Raw genomic sequence first — 17318 nt, forward strand, 5'->3', positions numbered from 1 at the left:
AGTTAAGAACAGCACAAAGAGCGACGGAACGAAAAATGTTAGGCCTAACGTTAAGAGACAGGAAAAGAGCAGTGTGGATCAGAGAGCGAACAAGGATAGCAAATATTCTAATTGACATCAACAGAAAAAAATGGAGCTCGGCAGGTCATGCAGTGCGTAGGATGGATAACCGATGGACCATTAGAGTTACAGAATGGATACCAAGAGAAGGGAAGCGCAGTCGAGGACGGCAGAAAACTAGGTGGGGTGTTGAAGTTAGGAAACGTGCAGGCGCAAGTTGGAATCAGCTAGCGCAAAACAGGGGTAATTTGAGATCGCAGGGAGAGGCGTTCGTCCTGCAGTAAACATAAATATAGGCTGATAATGATGATGATGATGATACCTACGTATACACAGCACAGGACAAACCGCGTTGCTATTCGCAGACGAATTAATTTTGCAACGGGCCGAAATGATCGCGGTAATTTTCTCCAACGCAACAGCACAGAGAACAAAATGCTACGTAATCACGGCGACAGCCCGATTCGGCTCGTACCAACATGGGAAACAGACAAGCACGCTTAATCCACAGTTATATGAATGCACGTAACGTCCATGTACTACATAGTACACTTGTCCTTGAGGCTTCTCTTTACACGAAGCACGGTACAAGTGTACAAAACACCAGCTAATATGCTTGCATACAATGACGTGACAGGACATGGCTGCGCCATTTGCAAAATATCTAACCGGTTGCACGGTGTACGAAGAAAAGCGCTCCGACGGCGCGCCGCCAGAATGGGAAGAGGTTGTCAAATAGATGTTCTGCGCCTCCTAGAGAGCACCACCTTGCCTTAGTGGCCTGCCACTTCGTTAGTTTCGTTGTGGTCCCCATATGGGGTCTCCATATGGGTCCTCCACATCGGTACCCAACAAAAACGGCTGTACGACAGGCCACCAATACATGTGTTGCCCCTTGCGGCGGCGCTTGACGTAATCGAACATTTGTTAGACGCGTCGCCTGCGTTCGTCGGAGCACTAGCCCTTCTTACACCGTGACCGTATCCGCCACCTCCGTTCTCTCGTAATCCCGCGTTCTGATTGGCTTGCGACAAGCGATGGTTTTTTTTTTATTTTTTATTTTTTTTATTTCCGGCGACGAAAATCGGTCTCGGATCGATCGGCGCGGCGACAGCGTTTTTCTGCCGCACGACGTCGCGCGATGCGGATTTTCCGGTCGCCGATGTTGTCACGCCAACCGGAAATCTTGCGGTGTGAACGGGGCATTAGCTTTACAGTGAGGACAGTGCCCGAGTGGGTAAAAGTTTACAAGAACTCCTGGCACCAGTCGTGCAAGCACTGGTAGCAGTCTCCCGCTTGCTTGCTGTTGGCATCGCAGGTACTTTTCAACCAGCTTTCAAACATTTGCTTGTTCTTCTTCATCACCAAGAACTGCCCAAGGACGACATAGGCCTAGAACAACAGAAGAGAGTAACGTTTATTTCATTCCCTTAAATCAACACAATACAGGCATGCAAAACTTCACTTCCATACAAAACGAAAATGCAAAGCACCTTAATTTTTTTTTTATTCTTCGAGCAATATTCGATATGTCATCATATCTGTGATTTGTCATCGTTAACTCATGGGTGACTTGCGCGTCTGCCTCGCACCTCAGTGTGCAACTTGAGTTTTCAAAGCAACTTTCAGTACAGAGCGGCGGTACTGCTAAAGAACGAGAATAAATAAGGGGTACCGTGCAAATAACCGTGCCCCTCATTTCTACCAGATAACCCGCGCGAAATGTCGAAGGCAGTAGAGACAGATAACCTGGCTGTTTCCCTGACGAATACAGGTCCCATTACAAATGCGTTGGCTGTTGTCTTAACGAGGACAGTTCCCCTTGTCACAACATTGGGTGATTTTTTTTTTTTTTTTATGAAGACAGGTGCCCCTCTGTTTCGTACACGTATACACATAGGACCAGCGTTTAGCTATACTAACTGAAAATTTATTCTTCATTATTCTTGAATACCACCCTTAATAAGTGCCATCTCATCACATTTGACATAGGCCTATATATCGTAAAAGGTAGGCACAAAAGAAGTTCATGAGTTGAAGGAACCACGTGACACTACCCCGCCACATAATCATACAAGATCATACAAAACCCGACACAATGTCCTATCAATAACAGGCAGCTGTTCTCTACTGTATTCGCATTTTCGCGCTGCATATATATATATATATATATATATATATATATATATATATATATATATATATATTTGAATGTGGCAGATAGCACAATTATATTCCTTGATCTAAACTACTCGATGAGGCGGCCATTACTTCCATGAGATATCAAATCGCCTATTTGAATAATTAACATAATTGCGCTAATTAACTTTATAATTAATTATTTACGGCACCTCTTTCAATCTACGAATTATAGGCACTGAGTTCTCAAGGCGTAACCACTTGGAACGAATTCTCAGGACAGAACCAGTTTCGAGATATTAATTTTCAACGTGTCCGACGAAATGCATGGACGTTCCAGTTAACTTTGTGCTTTTTCTCAAAAAGTTAACTGGAACGTCCATGCATTTCGTCGGACACATTGAAAATTAATATCTCGAAACTGGTTCAGTTAGAGAATGCGTAACATGCGCGAGAACGGCACCAAGACCGATACCACTGGCATCTGTATGTATGTATTTCGGTTGGCGCAGCAGGGTCATAATGGCGTAGCACGGGTGGTGAAGTAAGTAGGCGGCGCAGAGTCACGAATGCGTCTTCGCAGGCGAGGATCTCTGTAAGCGGTGCTATGATTGAGGCGAAATTTCGGACGAAGTGACGAAAATAGGAGGCCAAGGCGACAAAGCTTCGAAGTTGTTTGATGGTAGAAGGCTTCGGAAACTCGGCAACAGCACGTAGTTTTTCCGGGTAAGGGAGAATTCAATCTTTGGAGACGACGTGGCCGAGGATGCTGAGCCGGCGAGCCCCGAAGTGACATTTCTTCGGGTTCAGTTGAAGGCGTGCGTTTGTAAGGCAGCGTAGAATTGTGCGTAAACGAGCGAGATGTGTGGCGAAATCGGGGGAGAACACGACGACGTCTGTCGTAATCCAGATAGCACAGACATAAGTTCCATTTCACACCGCGTAAAATGCCGTCCATCATCCGTTCGAATGTTGCGGGCGCATTGCAAAGTCCGAGAGGCATCAGGGTAAATTCATACAGGCCATCCGGTGTAACGAACGCCGTCTTGGGACGATCACACTCCGCCATAGTGACCTGCCAATATCCAGATCGCAAGTCGAGGGAAGAAAAAAAAATTAGGCACCTTGAAGGCAATCGCGGGCGTCGTCTATTCGAGGGAGAGGATAAACGTCTTTGCGAGTAATCTTGTTGAGGCGCCGGTAGTCCACACAGAATCTAATAGAGCCATCTTTATTTTTGGCCAGTACAACAGGAGAGGACCAGGGGCTGCAAGAAGGCGTAATGACTCCGCGCTGAAGCATGTCGTCAACTTGCTCCCTAATGACACGACGTTCCGCAGGTGACACACGGTAGGGACGCTGTCGCAAAGGAGCGTGAGGCCCAGTGTTAATCGTGTGAACAACCGCATTAGTTCGGCCGAGTGGCGCTTGCAGGCAAGTCAAACAAAGTGCGGAACTCGTGTAGAAGGGCAAGAAGCTGCGTCCGTTCAGCTGGAGCGAGGTCGCTGTCGATGGAACTGGTGAAAAGAATCCTAGAGCACAGCGTCGGACGCAAGGTGAGGAGTCAGAGCGTTCAGCTGATGTTTTGTCTCAGGCACGGAGGGATCAAGGGGTACGATAACATCAGCGTCTACAGGCTGAACCTGGCCGAGAGTTTCATTACGGCACAAAGTCAGAGGGCCCGAGTTGTTGGGCTTGCAAACAAGTAGTCCGGGATTATCCCGATAAAGCGCGAAGATGTCAAATGGCAGTGACGTATTGTGGCGGCGACGAAACATGTCAGATGGGCGTGAACAGAACGGTGGCGTCGGAAAGGGCGGGACCGGAAACGGGAACAATGACGGCACTCTGAGGTGGCGGGTCAGCATCGGCGGTGACGACAAGCTTTCTATCCCCAGGACCGGCCACATGGGTGGAAGGCGTCTCAGGGAACACAGAGAGCTCTACCTGAGCACGAGCGCACTCGATAAGGGCGTGATCACGGGACAAAAAAAAAAATCCCACCCGAGGATCAGGCCATGGGAACACGAAGCCAGCACAAGAAACATAACGCTGTAGATCACGTTTTGTATCAGCACCTCGGCCGTACATGCTGCAACGGGTTGAATATATTGTGCGCTCGCAGTACCGAAAGAAAACCCTGAAGGTGGCGTCATCGCTTTACGGATGAAGCGGCAAAACTTATGGCTCATTACAGAAATAGCGGCGCCAGTGTCCACAAGCGCAAGAGTTCAATAAACAATTCAATAACATTGGCGGGGGACAAGCGAGGACTTAGACAGGTGGACGACGGCGCAGCTCGTGCCTCAGAAGCTGCGGCAGTCAGTTTCCCGCCTCACCAGCACTGGACCGACGACGCATAGGCGAAAGAGAACGTCGGCGTGGTGAGGGTGAATGAAAAGCAGCAAAAGGTTGGCCATCGGAAGTGGGCTGGGTATCACGGGCGTATGCTTCAGGTTCTCGTTCTGGCTGCGTGCGATATAGGGCGGTCGGAAGTAGTAGTCAGGATATCTCGGTGTACCCGTGATCGCCGCGAAGCGTCGGCGACAGAAGCGCGCAACATGACCCTGAATTCCGCAAGCGTAGCAGATCGGGCAGTTACTTTTGTGTTCTTAACACGACGTTTTGTTAAGAAAGTATCTGGAACGCGAATGCATTTCTCCGCAAAGTTCGGGAATTAATATCTCGAAACTGGTGTCATCCTGAGAATTCGTTCCAAGTGGATCGCCTTGCGAACCTTGGGCCTTGGGCTACCTTGCGCCTTGGGCTAGATTTTGTAAATTGCAATATGGGCCATAAGGTAATTAGTCAAAAACTTAATCCGTGAATGTTTGTTAATTAGTCGATTATGTATTTCAATTTTTTGTGCAAGTAATGTCCGCCTCTTCGAGTAGGCCAGCTCATCAACTAGAATTGTGCTATCTGCCACAGGCAACGGTTAAAATTTTTCAAAGTGTTCCCTGAAACAGCCTGTATATATATTTTCGCATGCTAAAGGACCTCATAGGACCAAATCGTACGATCAAGGTAAATGCGGGCGCACCAGCGCAAAAATAACAGCACAGGCAATGGGACAGATCGCAGATGTTCCCATGGGAGAAACAACGATTTCGGTATTTTATTGCGTATACACTGCAGCTGATGAGACCCCGAGAAGGTGAGGCTGATACATACGGTACAATCTGTATTTTTTTTTTTTTTACTTACAGGCTGGGCCTGGTCATGCACATGCGGGCCATGGCTAAGCTTAGTAATGAACGCCCGGGCCGGGCCCGGGCCGGGCCAGGGTTGGCTTGGTCATATACGCCCGGGCTGGGCTCGGGTTTCATAAAGCGGGCCCGGGTCGCAAATTCAGGCTCTTGTAGTGCTCTAGTATAAATACAAGAGCACGAGGAACGGGAGGGTAATTAAAGGGTCAGCCAGCTGGACCGCGAAGCGTTACGCCGGGCTCCAGCCTTCCCCGACACTCACCAGCCACACCTAGAGCCAGAACCACCTATCCATAGAAGACTGGTCCTTTATATCGACACGAAGCTAACTAGAACGAGCCAACCCGAAGGAAATGTACATTTTTTTTTAAGCAAGCCCAAAGGAATACCTTATTAACACTAGTCAGGAACGATATTATACGGGCACAGGTATACTGACCCCTTACCAAAGTGAACATGAATCCAACGGGTGCCCTAACACATGTTCTATAGGAATATGAGCCACGACTTCATTACTTCCCTCTAAAACCCAACTAAACCTACCCCTCTCCATCAGAGTGACTGACTCGGGCCACATACACTGGTACCCACCGGTGTATGTTGGTACCAGGCCGCTTACGCCGAATCAACTGGGCCGCTTACATCGAATCGGCAGTGATGTGATAGACCAGCAAGCCTCTGTGCTGACGGGTGTGTATTTATTTATTTATTTATTTATTTATTTATTTATTTATTTATTTATTTATTTATTTATTGGTTGGTTGGTTCGTTGATTGATTGATTGATTTATTGATTGATATCACAATAAACAATTCACAAAAATGTATTGTATAGCTTTTGTGCTTAATTCAGGCCATCTGAGTCCCTTGCGTTACTAACTATGCCATTACCATAACCAAGGTTATTCCATAATTTCTTCTGTACCTTTCTCTCACGTATAGAGAGGCTTGCAGGCGCAGCACCAGAAGAAGGCGTCGTTAACTAGGTCAATCACTCGCAGGGACATCACTTTCAGGGCGCGTCAATCGGACAGCCCAGTGGATGAGATGCCCCGTCTCACCAACAAGGCGTCGCGTTGGACGTTGCGTCACGCAAAAGTGAAGGCATGCACGAAAATGATCGTCCAAAATCTACGACCACGGGAACGGCTGACCGCACCTTATCAAACGCTTTGTTTTTCAGCCGCTTGCCGAGGACGTCGCCAATACCGGCAAGGTCCGTCACGTCCTTCTCCCCCATGGGCTCGGAGACAAAGTTCCGGTGCTTCTGTGACGTCGAAGACATGGCTCGGTTTTGCTGCATAGATAATCACCCAGCAACTGTAGTGACATTTCAGCCCTTTAGCCACAAAACCGTAGCTTTGCTGCTTAACTATGGGACCGATTTCGGAACGATTACAGTTGAACATCGATATAAAGAAGTTAATTGGACCCGATAACTATTTTGTTAAACCGAGAATTTCGTTAACCCAGAAATACTTACAACAGTCGTGCGAATGACATATCACTTATTGAAATGTCGGCAGTTGATGAAGCCAAAGAAAGAATCATCATCATCAGCCTGTATTTATGTCCACTGCAGGATGAAGGCCTCTCCCTGCGATCTCCAATTACCCGTCTTGTGCTAGCTGATTCCAACTTGCACCTGCAAATTTCCTAACTTCATCACCCCACCTAGTTTTCTGCCGTCCTCGACTGCGCTTCCCTCCTCTTTGTATCCATTCTGTAACTCTAGTGGTCCGCCGGTTATCTATCCTACGTATTGCATGGCCTTCCCAGCTCCATTTCTCTCTTAATGTCAATTAGAATGTCGGCTATCCCCGTTTGCTCTCTGATCCACACCGCTCTCTTCCTATCTCTTACCGTTATGTCTAATTCGTTCCATCGCTCTTTGTGCGGTCCTGAACTTGTTCTCGAGCTTCTTTGTTAACCTCCAAGTTTCTGCCCCATATGTTAGCACCGGTAGAATGCAATGATTGTACATTTTTCTTTTCAATGACAGTGGTAAGCTCCCAATCAGGATTTGGCGATGCCTGCCATATGCACTCCAACACAATTGTATTCTTCTATAAATTTCCCTTCTCATGATCAGGGTCGCCTGTGAATAATTGACCTAGATAAATGTACTCTTTTACAGACTCTAGAGGCTGACTGGCGATTTTGAACTCTTGTTCCCTTACCAGGCTATTGAACATTATCTTGGTCTTCTGCATATTAATCTTGAACCACACTCTTACACTTTCTCGGTTAAGGTGCTGAATCATTTGTTGTATTTCGTCCCCATTGTTGCTGAATAGGACAATGTCATCTGCAAGCCGAAGGTTGCTGAGATATTCGCCGTTGATCCTCACTCCTAAGCCTTCCCAGTCTAAGAGCTTGAATACTTTTTCTAAGGATGCAGTGAATAGAATTGGAGAGATTGTGTCTCCTTGCCTGACCCCTTTCCTGATAGGTAACTTTCTACTTTTCTTGTGGAGAACCAAGGTAGCTGTGTAATCTTTGTAGATATTTGCTAAGATATTCACGTATGCCTCCTGTACTCATTGATTACGCAATTCCTCTATGACTTCTGCTATCTCTACTGAATCAAATGCTTTTTCATAATCTATGAAAGCCATATAGGGAGGTTGATTGTACTCCGCAGATTTCTCTATTACCCGACTGATGACACGCGTGTGATCTATTGTAGAATATCCCTTCCTGAAGCCAGTCTGTTCTCTTGGTTGATTAAAGTCAAATGTCGCCCTCATTCTATTGTAAACATATTGGTGAATATTTTATACAGTATTGAAAGCAAGCTGATGGGCCTATAATTTTTCAGTTCTCTAACGTCTCCGTTCTTATGGATTAGTATAATGTTGGCATTCTTTCAGTTCTCTGGTACACTTGAAGTCGTGAGGCATTGCGCATAAAGGGCTGCAAGCTTTTCAAGCATGATATCTCCTCCATTTTGATTAAATCGATTGTTATTCCATTTTCTCCAGCGGCTTTCCCCGGGTAATATCTTGCAAGGTCCTTCTAACTTCACGACTAGCTATAGAAGGAGCCTCTGTATCCTGGTCATCACTCCTTCGAATGAAAGTAGCTTGGCTGCTTTGGGGCACTGTACAGGTCAGTATAGAATTCTTCCACTGCTTTTACTATGTCATCGAAATTGCTTATGATATTGCCCTGCTTATATTTCAGTGCATACATCTTGCCTTGTCCTATGCCAAGTTTTCTTCTCAATGATTTCATGCTGAGTCCATATTTTACGGCTTCCCAAATCTTTCCCACGTTATAATTTCGAATATCCCTTACCTTCTTCTTGTTTATCAGTTGTAACAGTTCAGCGAATTCTATCTGATCTCTCGAGTTTGACACTTTCATGCTTTGTCATTTCTTTATTACGTCATTTGTTACTTGGGAGAGCTTACCTATACTGGTTGCCTTGGTGCCTTACCCTCCACTTCATTTGCTGCTTCTGAGGTCAGCCTAGTTATGGTTTCATTCATTACCTATATGTTTTCTTCATCTTTCTGTTCTAAAGCTGCATATTTGTTTGCGAGCTCCTAGCCTGAATTGGTTTGCTTTTACCCTTACTGCGTCTAGATTGGCCTGTGTCTTCTTGACTAATTTTACTCTTTCTCTCTTCAAATTGAGACAAATCCAAGACCTCACTAACCTATGGTCACTGCACTTTACCCTACAATGCACTTCTACATCCTGCAATAAGCTGGTTTCGACAGAGAGTATGAAATCTATTTCATTTCTTGTTCCTCCATTAGGGCTTTTCCAGGTCCACTTCCTGCTGCTAGGCTCCCTGAAGAAGATATTGATTATTCGGAGCCGAATCCTTTCTGCGAATTCTACCAACATCTCTCCTCTAGTGTTCCCAGAATCGATGCCGTAGTTGCCAACTGCTTGTTCACCAGGGTGCTTTTTCCCCACTTTTGTATTGAAGTCGCCCACGACTACAGTATACTGAGTTTGCACCTTTCTCGTCGCTAATTGAACAACTTCATAAAACTGTTCTGTTTCTTCATAAGGAAAGAATACGCGAAAATATTTATTATTTTTAATTTAAGTGTAGAAATGTTAAGCCGAACAGAAATTAAAATGGGCGAGAAAACAAGTAGTCACGGGCGGGAGCCGAACCCACAGCTTGCACACACGTTCAGAACACTCAGCGCGAAAGATGAGGGCGCAGAAGAGGCACACAACAACCAGACAGCACACAGCGATACATGTGGTTGTTGTGTGCCTCTTCTGCGTACTCGTCTTTCGCACTGTTCCCTAGTTCAAGACGTTCAATCAATTAGCTATACGTGCAAGAACAGATCATTACTTACTTCTACGTCTGATTGGCCAAATCCAGAAGCCCGTGATTTCGCAAAGTAGTAACAGACCGTGAAAGTGCCAGTGAGCAAATTGGCGTGCAAGCCTTCGGTGACGTCACACTAAGGGCGTCAGTGGAGGTTCGTTTGTAAACGCATAAAGAAAGAGTCCCTACAGGCGTGCGATTTCGCGTATATTTTTAGGTGGAAATTTTCGAACAGCCGTAATTACTAGTGCGACACGCGTAAGGTCCATCTGATAAGATACTAAATCCCAGTTTATTTTAAGCTAAACGTAATTCCGGTCACATATGAGATGTTTGCAGCAAGGACACAAGAAATATTGAGCATGATACAGCAGAATTCGTAAAAATCCATACAGTACAATCTAGAGTTGTACAAGTGCGGTGCAAGAGAGTAGAAAAGCTGTATTAGTCTGACGAATACAACGGTAGCAAGACAATAGATTTCACATGACAGCATTTGGTATTGATTCACCGCGTTCGTGTAGATGGCCTGGATAATGTAACGGTCCTATTGAAATGCTATTCCTTATAGCACTTCGGCTGTAGTCCGAGCGTCGCTTCGGACCCGTTATCACTGGGCTCGGTGGGCCGTGAACTGAGGACGTACACAGTGAATCCGAAACTTTGTGCTGCAGACACTGAAATGCTGAAATGCAGGTCGGGATGGCGTTCAGGTGTCAGAGCAACCTTTAGGCAGCAGACTTTACTGGGCTGGTATAATGCAGCACTTCGGCTGTAGTCCGAGCGTCGCTTCAGCCCGTTATCACTGGGCTCGGTGGGCCGTGAACTGAGGATGATAAGAAAGAAATAGGATCGAGTAAACTGAATCCATGCATTATACCAGCCCAGTAAAGTCTGCTGCCTAAAGGTTGCTCTGACACCTGAACGCCACCCCGACCTGCATTTCAGCATTTCCGTGTCTGCAGCACAAAGTTTCGGATTCACTGTGTACGTGTACATGAGGGCCAGTTACGGCGCATCATTAAAATGGAGTTTGCTATACTTGATGCCACATAAGTGGTGCATAGCCGGATTCTCTCGTGCGTACTAAGCGTTCACCTCGTATAAAAAAATCTAATAAAGAAAGCCATGAAACGCTCTAACAGCGACAACCGCGGCAGTAACGAAGATTACAACAAACTGGGCCCAGCATAATGTAGCGATTCCTTTCGCTCTGCTCTATGCCACCCTTGTCGTCCGCCTTTCACGGCCGGCTGATCCCGTCGATAACGCCGGCGGAGCGCAACTCTGACGTGCACTGACGAAGCGAGAAGAGGAATGACATTGGAACAAAGCAGTTCACATTATTCCAGCCCTGTGTTATTCCAAGAGAACGCCGACTAAAGACAGGCGTTCACGTGCGCGTACGCCTGCGCAGCACAGCACGCAACAGTTTCAACGAACTCACCGCTGGTAAAACGGAATAGGTGTCGAAGCGTAAAGCGCTGCAGAGGCGAACGAGTGGAGAGTGCAGACGTTCTGAATACGGCGTGTAAATGCGCTGCTCGCCTTCTCGTCGCGCGCGACGCAACGTCCTTTTCCTCTTCATTCTTCTGCAGCCGTCACCATGGTAACCGACTAGATACATCGCTTTCCGCTTGATAGTCGGCGTTCCTGATAGCGACCTCGAGGGGGGAACGAGAAGACGACGAAGGATGCACGTTCCCGGTGTGCCCCCTCTCCTGGCTACGCCCCTGCAGTTTATGCTAATTACCTTTGTAGTAATTCATTTTGATCCTACATCCAAATTGAGGAACTGAAACTATGCAGTAATGAAAGCAATATCAGCTTAGCAAAGGTCCTGTGCTTGGCACCAGTTTCAGGGAAAATGGCCGCAAAATCTGACAAATTGCATTGATGTTGCAGTTAACACTCGCCAGCACTGCTGAAAATGGAGTGCTGGTGTCAGAATGCACGAAACATGGATGTCTTTAGCAATGTGTCGAAATATGTGTAAGAAAATGAGTGGTTTATATAAAAATGCATAGAAAACAGTTACTGACACTTGATGCATCAATTGGAAGGCCGCACTCGGTAGCCTGGATCTATTCTCTGCAGAACATGAACTGCTGAGTCAGTGCTTAATACAATGCCCTCAGGCGCTGTATGCACAATTGTGCATGACAAGATGTTGCATCAAAAGCCGAAGCACTTATGAACATAATGATATTTAAAACACGTTGCATACATTTTGAAACGCTTCTGATTGGACGTGTGCTGCAAGTTTGAATAGCATGCATAAAGTGTTTCAATAAAATCACTTACAAGGTATTTCCATTCGGCGTCAACGTGGCCTCATGTATAGTGGGTTCACTTCTGTAATTTTTTTTTCACAATGTTTTGCATCAGGTATATTTCTCAAGTCGCTGCAGATGTGCCTTTCCAAGTATGCTAGTCATGAAATGATCGTTCTCATATGTGACGTTCTTATGGAGTCCACATTTTGTAGAGTTTACAAAATGCGCCGAAGGATTCTAAATTCTTAATCTGTTCCACTGCAATATGCTTGATTCTGAAGATGCAAGAAATGTTGTGAAACTAAATTTTAAATGCAGCAGTATAGAGCAATGACGTTATGAGTATTCCATTCCCAGCATTAGTTTTAGTTTCCATGAATTTATTGGTTTCTTTTTTTTTTTTCATGTACACGTGTGAGTGCGCTTTCGAGCGTGCGTGCGCGCGCACGGTAAAAAAAAAATGTCGCAGTTTCGCCCGAAAGGCGAAGCATCAATTGCGATAGCAAATTGGTAGAGAGCTATTCGGAGTAGGGATAGTAGAGTAGTTTTATCGGCCGCATAAAGTTGGACACATTCGCTTTCTAACTGAATTGACAAGCGTGGTGTCATCGCGCACAAGCAAACATGAATAGATCACACTGAATGACCGCAGACAACGACTGTCAAAACGCTGGCAGCAAGCGCAGCCGCTGCAGCCAGCGGGCGAAGAAGCGTGCGGTCTATCGCTTCAACGGAAACTGAGCGGCATTTACAAGTGCCAGGGCCGTGTGGAGATAAGAGACGGTGCGGGCGACGGCCACCACAGCCAGTGCAAGCGTATTTGTTGGCAGAGTAGAAGCTGCTCGCCCCCTCCCTCCCGCGCTGCCTCCCCGCTTTTTTTTTTTTTTTTTCCTTCGCGTGGGAGATTGCGTTGCCAGTTGCCCTTGCGCTGGGTTGCATGATCAGCATTTGGTTCCGTATCACAGCGTCTAAAATTACGTCTTTGCGAGCGACAAAACACTTCGCAGCGGTGTGTTCTCTACTGACGGCTCCACCGACAGCCAGCGATAGGGCCGGTATGCCTAGCTCGGCGGACGCCACGGCCGACGGCTCTTGCGATCCAGTCCGAGCTCGTCGAAGTGCGCTTATTTTTCACAACACGATTAACACTGTACACGTAGGTTACCCGTAATTAAATACACTTGGATTACTCGACGCCGTCGATGCGAAGGGCAAGCGTGCAAGCTAAGCGAGTAGCCTCGCTCAGACAGTCGGTGTGTGCTGTCTACCTGCGAAATGCTGTCGCATCGCGGCTCCCGGCCGATCTCGCAAGTAGCTAAGTGCTAGTACTAGGAGCTGCTTTGCAGAACAGGCACAGGTTCGAGATAATTTTTCCGAACTGGTAACTATTTCGTGTCAGAAACGAATTGTAGCAATGCTGTTGCAGCCGGCATGAAAAAAAAAAAAAAAGAGGCGACGAGAAACCGGCCCGCCGGCACCGCCTCTCTGTTTTGTGCGTCAGAGAACGTCACATGCCAGGCGCGCTGTCATTGGCTGCGGCCAAACGAGGGTGCGGTTGTCGGAAGCGTCGGACGGTGAAAATCTGTCCAGTTTGTCGCACTCCGGGCATCCGATCCGGCGCTTCGGCACGGCAAAACGCCTCGGTTCCGGCGCGTCGGACGCCGGATCGGACACCGAATCGGACCGTGTGTCTCACGCTTTACTCGCGCATACGGCGCGCGGCGACGATTTTATCGCCCTTGGAATCTATACGGAACCTCACGGCGACGGCGACGCCGACGGCAGAAATCCCGTTGAAGTGTCCATATAATTGCTATCGCAATAAAAAGGGGGGGGGGCGGTTGTGAGTACCCTTTGAGGTCGTGTTTCCAGCAGCGGCACCAAACAAACCAAGACACCAGGTGTTGGACCGCAGGGCACGCAGGTGACTTCCGTCTTTTCCGTCTTAACTGCTTTCCGCCATACAGCGTTCACCTGGAGGAGGAAGGGGGGGGGGGGGGGTATTCTGTGAGTGCCCAGTTAGTGGACACGTCCATTTCCTCTGCTGCTGGGTGCGACGTGTCAGAAGGAGACAGGCGCCCCCAGCCAATCAGCACTTCAGCATTAGATGAAATGGACATGTCCACTAGGTGCACACTTACACAATAACCCCCTAGTACTTAGCTGTGCAGCTAAGTCTGTGCAGCGGCATTCTACATACCCTCCCTTCTGGTGTCATGGTCTGGCCGCCTGGATCGTGTAGTTTCCTCTACAACAGTAGAAAGCGCCGCAATTACCGCGGCTTTGCGGTAACTACGGGCCTTTTCTGCACGAGATGTGGTGCTGACGGACTCAAAGTCAGCGTTACAAAGATTACATCGTGGCCTACCTCGAGAGAAATTTACAAGGCAATCTTTGGCACTGATTAACAACCTAACGAGCAAAGGACTTAACGTAAGATTTCAATGGATACCATCCCACGTAGGAATTGATGGAAACGAAAAAGCTGACGCCCTTGCACGCCTATAGCGCTGACATGTGTCCCAAAAGTGAAAGCTCCAAAAACTTTTCAGAACCCTAACGATGCAATCTGCTTTCACTTTAGGGCGATCCACAAGACTTCACACGAAGCCTGTATGACTCATGGACTTACTCACGCAGAAGCGACGTTGTTGTACCGCATCAGAACCAATTACGCGTACAGCCCGGCTTAGTTATTCAAGACTGGGCGTTGCGCTTCCCCGCTCTGTGCCTTCTGTGGTGACATTGCCGACATCAAACATTTCACCTGGCTATGACCGCAGTTTGACGCAGAAAGAAAAGCGATGGTCGACAGCCTACAAAAGAGCGGTCGTGCGCACAGGACCTTTGAAGACGTCGTTTTCCCCGGAGGGCCCGTGGCAATCAGGAAGAGAGCACAACGACTGCTGACAGCCTTCCTGCAAGACACGAGGCTCATCGACACCTGGTGACACACCCCTGATTTCAACTCAAAGGAGGATCAGGCGGAACAATTGCACGCCGGCTATGTATGCCAGGCTTACCCCGCCTGCTTCAACATCATCGCCACACCACAACCTCTTTTCTTTATTCCTTCTAAAACACGCAAACATTTGTTGTTGTTGTTGTTGTTGTTGTTGTGTTGTTGTTGTTGTTGTTGTTGTTGTTGTTGTTGTTGTTGTTGTTGTTGTCGTCGTCGTCGTCGTCGTCGTCGTCGTCGTCGTCGTCGTCGTCGTCTTTGTTGTTTCTCTGACATGATCAATCACACACTTTCCTTTCCTTTTGGGTTCGTTTATTTACCTCTTTGAAAGTCTAGTTTGAAAGCCCCAGCGTTATTGTGAGACGTTAAATCCCACGAATAAATCGCTGAATCATTTACTTTAGGTTTAAATATATTGTAAGCACTATTAGCGTATTTCATCATTTTCATATGTACATAGCCATCATCATCCCTGATCTTCTGCTTCGCGCGTGAACCTGCGCGTTTTCCTTTTTTGGAACAAAATGCTCTTGGCACCTCGGTCGGTCTTGGTCTCATTCATTCATTCATAATATATAACTTCTTATATTTATGCTACCCGTCTCATGACCAGTCTCCCCAGAGTGGGTACACGCCTCAGAGGGCACGTGACGTCACTCTCTTTGAGGTCATCTCTCCCCTAGCGGAAAAAGAAGAAGAAGAAGACAAAAAGCAAGAAGCGATGTTCGGCCTCGACTCTTCCCTGCGCTGGGTCCCCGTACTCTTGACGGCTGCGCTGCTGCACGCGTGGCCAGTCGCCCTCGACGGGGCGACCGACCTGAACCACGCCCAGCTTCGGCTCGTGGCCGACAGGCTGAAGCTGGACCAGTGCCGCCGCCTCGTCGAGTCGCTGCGCTCCTCCGAGGACTACGCCCTCGACCACACGCCGGACGGTATGCGTGGACTCAGCACCTGTATTTTTTTTTTTTTTTTTCAAACGGGCCTTAACCCTGAGCTCCTTCCTCGACTGAGGATGACGTTGCAGCTCAATACCGACCCTGCGTGAGGGGGGAGTTGCTTGAAAACGACACGTTCAATCCATTGCACTCGAGTAGACGCCGAGAGCGTCAGGAACGCTATTTTGGGCACTGCCAAATTTCGCCATATTGACGTTTTAAGCCAATCAGAGAGGACGCAACCGCCTAACGAGCCAATCAGAGCCGGCAATATGGCGATTTTGAGAACGAGGGGGGTAGATTTTAGAGCATGAATCGCGCCGTGGATTGCCAATGAAGTACAATGACCCTCTTGAACCGAGTGGCGGCAGTACCATCCGCTTCCTTCAGTCGAGATGGACAGTCGAGAAGAGTTTAGAATCCGGAGTCGTCTGCTCTTCCCGTCTTCTAGCTCCCTTAGCGCTGAATCAAATGTACACTCTGAAAGCAGATTCCGCCCGTGTGCCGACGTAGCAAATGACTAGTCCTAGCCGGGACATCGCACGAAACGGAAAACATGCTGTTCCGTCAAGAGCTATAAGTAAGAATCCAATTTGTCCGCAACAAGCGGCACGAGTCAATATGCCCGGTTTTGTCCAGTAAGTATACACGCCGGTGCCCCGAAAGCGATAGGCCGCGGTGACCCTATCATGCACGCCACTCACTCCGCATCTATAGCGGTACCCGCCTAACCAGCTACGTAACCTGAACTAACCAGAACTCGTAAAGTACGCCTTACACACAAGCTGCAGACGTGATAGCTTCGGACTGTAACTCGAATATACGAGAAAACGTAGTTTTGTTACAGGGAAATTTAAAGACGAAGTGATTTTCCAGCTGCCGTTTGAGGCCTGTCTGAGTGGCCGTGGCCGCTATAGTTGGCAGTACTGTTTTTGGGTGAGCACCGAACGAGGCCACAAACACTCCTGACCCAACTAAAGGCTAACATCTTCGCTGAAAAAAATCCCAAGCGTATGACTGACTATACGCACAACGGCTGGTGGGCCGTGCGACAGACTTCCGAAGCGAGCGGCAAGGGCGAGAGTCCTCGCGATCCACAAATTTGTAGCGCGTGGCGTCTACAACACGACTTCCCATTACACTGCTCGCGGAGTCGGCTCATGGTCACGCACGCAGCGGTCCAGTAACCCTTGATTTGCATTGGCTTGCATTGGCTGGACGAAGGGCAGCACACAACACCGCTTAAGACCTTGACATCTGTTGCAGGTCACGCGGAGTCGCACGCGCTGTCCTGCTACCGGCTGCTAGAACTGTGGAACCGGCAGCGTCCGGCCAACAGCACCTTCCACGCGCTCCTTGTGCGGCTGCAGGAGCTCGGGCACCGGGACCTGGCCGACGACCTGTCCCGCGTCGTGTACGGCGAGAAGGTCCTCGCCGT

The 17318-nt window shown here is 48.0% G+C and overlaps 1 protein-coding gene across 5 annotated transcripts in view; it reads right to left on the minus strand.

Annotated features, from left to right (window-relative positions):
• Window positions 1-1247: 1247 nt before the first annotated feature.
• LOC119466017 (barrier-to-autointegration factor) overlaps window positions 1248-17318 on the minus strand; it is a 19968-nt gene continuing 3897 nt past the window's right edge. For 2 of the 5 annotated variants that reach the window (XM_049656992.1, XM_049656989.1), the window contains exons 2-3: window positions 6567-6704; window positions 1248-1452 (exon numbers count right to left, since the gene is read on the minus strand). In XM_049656992.1, coding sequence (XP_049512949.1) covers window positions 1306-1452; window positions 6567-6692 — 273 coding nt within the window. In that variant the 5' untranslated portion in view covers window positions 6693-6704 and the 3' untranslated portion in view covers window positions 1248-1305. Of the gene's footprint in view, window positions 1453-6566; window positions 6705-10221; window positions 10243-11157; window positions 11314-13837; window positions 13936-17318 lie in introns of those variants that run through there. The other 3 variants (XM_049656991.1, XM_037726501.2, XM_049656990.1) reach the window with 3 other exon arrangements.

Source organism: Dermacentor silvarum, chromosome 10, assembly GCF_013339745.2.
Source record: "Dermacentor silvarum isolate Dsil-2018 chromosome 10, BIME_Dsil_1.4, whole genome shotgun sequence".
In the NCBI taxonomy this organism is placed as follows: domain Eukaryota; kingdom Metazoa; phylum Arthropoda; class Arachnida; order Ixodida; family Ixodidae; genus Dermacentor; species Dermacentor silvarum.